Genomic DNA, 6,000 nt, shown 5'->3' on the forward strand with positions numbered 1-6,000 from the left:
GAAAACCCTATTTCCAAATATGGTCATAAAATCTGACGCGTAACGCAAACTGGCGAGTTTACGACACCCTCCCCCTATTAAAGGGCTGATAAGCAGCTTTAATACAGTTCTAATCGTCTTGAAACTCGTTCATTGCAATTCCGATCATCCAGTTCCTTGCCGCACTCTTGGCTGCTCGTCTAGGTTGCTGCCGCAGTTGAAACTCTGGCGCATCTGGATTCAAAACTGTGCAGTGTAGCTGGGGTGGTGTGCCTATCTCCAAATCTGCAACCAGTTGAACATGGCGTTCTACAATGTACCCGTTTCCTGTCAATATCTTGAATCCTCACAGAATGCCATCCCTTCCCTTGATGTGGCTTTCAACTCTTCCAAGTTTCCACTTTCCAGTGTTCTTAATGGAGCCTTTAATTAGGACCATGGACCCTTCTGAGGGAACCGTCATGTTTTCAGCTACTGGAGTCTTAGATCTCTCCTCCAATGCAAAAAGATACTCTTTAACCCATCGTTTGCGCAGCTGCAGTCGGCAATTCCTCAAGTAACGCAATCTTCTCGTGACCTCGCTAGTGTCATCTAAAGTGCCAAAATCTTCTTCAAGAAAAGTCGCAGGTTTTCCTCTGATAAGGATGCTAGGCGTAACTGTCTGCTGCTCAAACTCTTTACCTACGTAACACAACGGTCTGTTGTTCGCAAAGCATTCTACATCGAGAAGTGTTTCCTCTAGTTCTGCATAAGAGAGCAATGCTCTACCGATAACCTTTGAAAGACAAGACTTCACGATGCCAACCATACGTTCAAAAAATCCTCCCCACTAGGGGGCTCTGGAGAGGTTAAACTTCCACTGAATCTGCTGTGATGCGAGGTAGTTGTTCAGATCTTCATCTTCCTGCAGAGTCTTGAGCCATCCTTTAGTCGCTATGAACGTCTTCGCATTATCGCTCACTATCAGCCGCGGGGCACCTCGTCTCGCCACAAATTCCTTCAATGCTTGTTTAAATTGCTCAACAGTCATGTCCGTGCACAATCTTAGGTGAATGGCACGAGTGCAAGCACAAGTGAATAATACTACATATGCCTTCCTAGGGTTAATCCCTTGTGTCTTGTGGAACAATGGACCAATGAAATCCACTCCAGTTGAGGAAAATGGATCAGTAAACTCTGCTTGAAATGACGGTAGAGCAGCCATCGGTGGTGCAGGCAATGCCCTTGCTCTGAACTTCTTGCAGTGATTGCAGCTCAACCTTAGCCTTCTGGTAATACGTCGCAGTTGTGGGATCCAAAACCTCTCTCGCACCTTGCTCATTGTGGACTGAACTCCCCCATGCAGATTCATCTGGTGGCAATGTTCCACGACCAACTCCGCCAATCTGTGCTTCCTTGGTAGAAACATCGGGTGGTAGTCCGGGACTCGCCCATACCAACGCCAGATCCCGACTGAGTCTTTCTTGATGGGAACATCGGTTCTTTGCTCACATCCTGCCTGTGCTAACTTGATCCACCACTGCTCAGCTTGTTCAATCTCAAAAGTGGTAAGGGGGCCATGTGTTTGAGCCACTTTCCGGCAGTTGCCAATAAATCTTCTAATGAATGCTGTGATCCTTAGAAGCTTCCAGTACCTGTGCTTCTGGATAAGTTCCTCAGCCCAAGTTTCTTGTGAGTTCTGATTTCCCTGTTTTTGGAGAAGTGCAGCATCCTTTCTCGGTAATGCTTCAGTTTGAGCTTCTGCTGTCTCCCTGACTTCTACCTTCTCCGGCCATAGGAACCGCGGGAGCAACTCCCCTGGTTCCTAAGTCACTAGGATTCTCTGTTGTTGGGACGTAATGCCACACAAAGGTTCCAAGATCCTGTATCTTTGCGACTCTGTTCCCGACGTACTGTGACCATTTGCCCTTGTGTTCCAACCAGTAGAGTACAGTAGTGCTATCCACCCATGCGTGGGTCTCAGCAAACATGTTGGGGTCAAGTGCCTTAGTGGTATGATTCAGCAACTTGGCAAGAGTGAGGGCAGCAGTGAGTTCTAGGCGTGGAATCGACGTGTTCTTAGGAGCAATTCTTGACTTGGCAACAAGAAGGTTTTGACTGACAGACCCATCCAAGTACTTAGCAACAACGTAAACAGCCGCAGACACAGCTGATTTGCTGGCATCCGAAAATCCGTGTAACGACAGTTCCCCTTTGTTGTAGTCAACAACACTTCTTGGAATTGCAAGGGTTGGCCGTTTCTTTAAACTGCTGATCCACTTGTTCCACTTCTGTACAATTTCATTAGGGAGGGGTGCATCCCATGAGATCTTCTGTAAACAAACTTCGCTAAAGATGATCTTTCCAGTAATCATAACTGATGAAGCCAAACCGAGAACGTCATAAACACTGCTAAATGCTGCTAGCATCTTCCGCTTTGTTACTGGCTCTGTTACGGCTTGTCCCACTGGGTGCCTAGTATTCTGGCCCTGTGATCCTCTGTCTGTGATCCCTTGTTCTCAGGTGTACTTTCAAGGGTGGGTACATTGCTATGCCACTTGTGTAGTGTGAACCCTCTTTTGTGCATGATCTGTGTCGCTTCCTCCTTAAACCGTGTGAGGGCTTCCACCTTGTCCCTCCCATATTGTATGTCATCAACATAAGTGTCATCCAGCAGCGCTTTAGCTATGTCTGGAAATTCTTCCTGATGTGCCAACAAGTGTTTCTGGAGAGTCGCACCAAAAATGTAAGGGCTAGGTGCTGCACCGAAGATCACTGGTGTAAAGCGATACTCAACCACCTTTCGCTCGTCCAAATTGTAAAACCAAAGTACTCTTTGGGCATCACGATCATCCTCATGAACACGAATCTGGTGAAATGCTTTCTCTATGTCTCCAGTGACGCACAATTTCTTCAACCAATTACGAAGAAGAATGTCAAAGATCCGGGGTTGAAGAGCTGGGCCGGTCTCTAGGCAATCATTCAACGAAGGCAATTGCTGGCTGGTCTCGGAGGAGCAGTCATAGACTATGCGCATTTTTGTCGACTCAGCCTCCTCGCGAATGACAGGATGATGTGGAACATAGTGCACGATTTCTCCAGTGGGCTGAGTTGGAGCAGGCTCAAGTATTCCTCTCTCAATTTGTTCTCGCATAATGGTGTTGTACTCCACCAGTTTGTTATGTTTCTCCAAGCGCCTTGTTGTTCCCCAGAGTCGTGCCATTGCTAGCCCCTTGTTGGTTGGGAGCGGTCCATGGGGAAGCTTCCAGGGCAGTCGTGTCTCATAAAACCCTTCACTCTTGAACTCGATTTGGTCCTTAAAGTCTTGGTGGAATGAGGGGTTGAGAGTATCGGTATCATCCAGGCCAAGCAAATCCATGGAGCACAAGCGTTCAAACTCACTTCGGCTCGAGGTTAAAAGGAATTCCTTCTCCACACCACCTCCATCTGAAATAAGCCTCCCATATAAGATCCATCCCAGCATAGTGAATTCCGCTCCAGGGTCAGTGTCAGGATTGTTTCCAAGAATTGGTGGTTCTGTTGAATGGATGCGCTGGTAATCAGCTGCTCCTAGGATGATATGTACAGGAAGCTGATCTGCCAATTCTTCTTCATCACTCAGTTGTAGCTTCCTAAGTCGAGGGTACTCCCGTTTCAAGTCCTTAATTCTTGGATTAGGTAGAAATGTCAACACATCCTTCTCTGCTTTGATACAATTAACAACAAAGGTAAAACCATCCACAAAAGCAGACTCAATGTTTAAGGAGTAAATATCCACTCTTCTTGTAACTGTTCCATACATTCCTCAATGCATCTTGTCTCCTGACAGATCGGTGAGATTTCCAGCTTTGTAATCAGGTCTGAGCAGACGTAAGAACTTCCCGCTCCTGTGTCAATCATGATCCTTGCTTCCTGTCCATTGACCATTGCTCGCACTGTGGCATGTAAGGTTGAAGTAGAACGAGTTAAAGCGCTCATGTTCTTTTCTGTTGATGCAGGAACACTACCTTGCTTGGGGACAATTGAAATTCTTCTTTCACAAAGAGATGTATGATGCCGCTGTCCATAGTATTTGCAGGGTCTTGAACGGCATGCAGAAACAAGATGGTTATCACCAGTACAGTTGTAGCACAAATTCTTCCTTCGTATGAGGTCTCTTCGGGCAGCGACAGTCAACACCTTTGTACAGTTCACAGATGAATGGTGCGTAGAACCGCAGTAAACACATCTATTTGCACTGGTATATCTTTGTGAGCCCTGCATCATCAATTTTTCCGTATTTTGCCTGCCATCTCCAGGTCCGCTTTGCTGTTTGCTCTTCTCTTCCGTTCGAAGAGGGTTCCGGTCAACAAACTTACGCAGAGCTTCCACTAACTGTTCAAGTGTCCACTCCTCCCACTTATCATCTGTCTGAGTGATAACTTCCCGTACCGGTCCAAGCTTGTCCATCAGTGTGTACACGGCGCTCTGAGCTGACAACAGCTTGTCCATTGTTGACAAAGTTTGTACAACTCTTGAAAGCTTGTTGTAGAATTCGTGAACCCGGTCGAGTCGACGAATGTCCGTAATACTGTGTAAGCTCTCCATTTCCTTAATGAGCGCTTTGTGCACCTTAAAATCCTTGCCATAGGTGGTCTGCAGAATTCTCTTGGCTTCTTGGTAACCTTCTACAGTGTGCGGAAGCCCGAGTATGTCCTCCCGTGGTTGGCCCCTTACGAGCTCCAATAAATAGTTGAATTTGCTGATTTCCGATATTTTTGCACCGTCCACTTCTACTTCAAATTGATTCCAGAATCGAAGCCAATCTTTGTAATCGCCTTGAAATGGAGTGATGGTATATCGCTGAAGCTTCACCGACTGTGTTGCTGATGAGCCAGGAGAATTGCTATTTCCTGCTCTGGCGTCTTTCTCCATCTCCAATTTCTTTTTCAGCCATCTTCTTCCCGTTGTTGTTGTCTAATATGCACGGCTTCAAGTTCCTTTTGTTCCGCCAGTCGCGCTTCCATATTTTCCTTGTTGATGGCTCGCTGCTTTTCTAATTCTCGCTGAACCCCTTTGTCCTCCTCCCTTCTACGTCATCCAAAGACAACTTAATTTGCCCCCGAATTTCTCGAAACATTTGTAGTTTTTCCTTCTGTTGCGTAGACCAATTTTTTATCTGATCTAACGTGTGTTTGCTCTCCAACATATGCTCCCCTGTCTCATCAATTGAAATCTCCAATTTGCGAATAAGCCCGCATATCTTGTTGTAGCAAAGTTCCAAGTCTTCTTGATCGCAATTTTCCCAGGTTTTTGAGATTTCCTCCAGCTTCAAATTCGAAAACTCTAACAACTGATCGTCTTTCAGTGTTACCGCCATTTCGATCTTGTAATCTGAGCCCACCAAACTTGTGTTTGCGAGGATTGTAAACAACTCGCCTTTTGTTTTCCTACCGAAGTTAAAGTTCGAAAAACGACCTAGTAACGTGTAAATGTACCTTTTGTCGATGAATTATCACAACTGTTCCCTCATCGCTTCTTCTCAACCGAAAATTATCCAAAATTATCCACGATTATCCAACATTCATCGCTTTCTGTGTTCTCGGGCGAAATCTCCAACTCGTGTCCTGGCAGGGTCGCCACTTTCAGTGTGGGGAATGTATTAAAATAAAACAGAAATTCCCTGACACACTGAAGAATCCACCGTTTTCCAGTTTACTGTTTAACAACCAACACGAGAAAAACGCAGTGTTACAGTGCAAAGCCAAGTGCCCCTTTTGCAAGCACGTGTGTTATAAAAACCCGAAAACCCTATTTCCAAATATGGTCATAAAATCTGACGCGTAACGCAAACTGGGGAGTTTATGACAAATACTGTGATCAGGCGAGGAACAGAGAGGTACAACAGCTGATTGGTACCAAATCAATGGTTATAAGTGCTTTGAAGAAGAATTGTACGAAAATAATCCGGAGACTTCGCACTACACCTTCTATGGCGACACCTTGGAAAGGCGACTTTACAGTTGACCTTCACCAGGAGGTATTTCGTGTTATTCTGAACCG

The 6,000-nt window shown here is 45.8% G+C and overlaps 3 protein-coding genes across 3 annotated transcripts; all 3 read right to left on the bottom strand.

The window, feature by feature from the left end:
• Positions 1 to 325: 325 nt before the first annotated feature.
• Positions 326 to 787, bottom strand: LOC146487621 (uncharacterized). Its single transcript, XM_085129262.1, has one exon. It carries the CDS (start codon positions 785 to 787, stop codon positions 326 to 328), a length of 462 nt encoding a protein of 153 aa, XP_084985388.1.
• A 21-nt stretch (positions 788 to 808) lies between these two features.
• On the bottom strand, positions 809 to 2,387 carry LOC146487622 (uncharacterized). Its single transcript, XM_085129272.1, has 2 exons — positions 1,761 to 2,387; positions 809 to 1,666 (listed from the first exon to the last, which is right to left on the bottom strand). The coding sequence occupies exons 1-2, from the start codon at positions 2,385 to 2,387 to the stop codon at positions 809 to 811; spliced, it is 1,485 nt and encodes a 494-aa protein (XP_084985398.1).
• Positions 2,388 to 2,410: 23 nt separating this feature from the next.
• LOC146487623 (uncharacterized) lies at positions 2,411 to 4,872 on the bottom strand. Its single transcript, XM_085129284.1, has 2 exons — positions 3,759 to 4,872; positions 2,411 to 3,663 (listed from the first exon to the last, which is right to left on the bottom strand). Exons 1-2 carry the CDS (start codon positions 4,870 to 4,872, stop codon positions 2,411 to 2,413), a joined length of 2,367 nt encoding a protein of 788 aa, XP_084985410.1.
• Positions 4,873 to 6,000: the final 1,128 nt, after the last annotated feature.

This window comes from Pavona decussata, unplaced genomic scaffold, assembly GCF_977016875.1.
Source record: "Pavona decussata unplaced genomic scaffold, jaPavDecu1.1 SCAFFOLD_14, whole genome shotgun sequence".
NCBI classification, from domain to species: Eukaryota; Metazoa; Cnidaria; class Anthozoa; order Scleractinia; family Agariciidae; genus Pavona; species Pavona decussata.

Bases quoted from the DNA above. Each gene is read 5' to 3' on its own strand.
- LOC146487621 (XM_085129262.1), bottom strand. From the start codon at position 787: ATGGTTGGCATCGTGAAGTCTTGTCTTTCAAAGGTTATCGGTAGAGCA.
- LOC146487622 (XM_085129272.1), bottom strand. From the start codon at position 2,387: ATGCTAGCAGCATTTAGCAGTGTTTATGACGTTCTCGGTTTGGCTTCA. The intron at 1,667-1,760 runs GTTCCTATGGCC...CTCCAAAAACAG, and splicing joins CCAGGGGAGTTGCTCCCGCG to GGAAATCAGAACTCACAAGA.
- LOC146487623 (XM_085129284.1), bottom strand. From the start codon at position 4,872: ATGGAGAAAGACGCCAGAGCAGGAAATAGCAATTCTCCTGGCTCATCA. The intron at 3,664-3,758 runs GTATGGAACAGT...ATTGTATCAAAG, and splicing joins GACAAGATGCATTGAGGAAT to CAGAGAAGGATGTGTTGACA.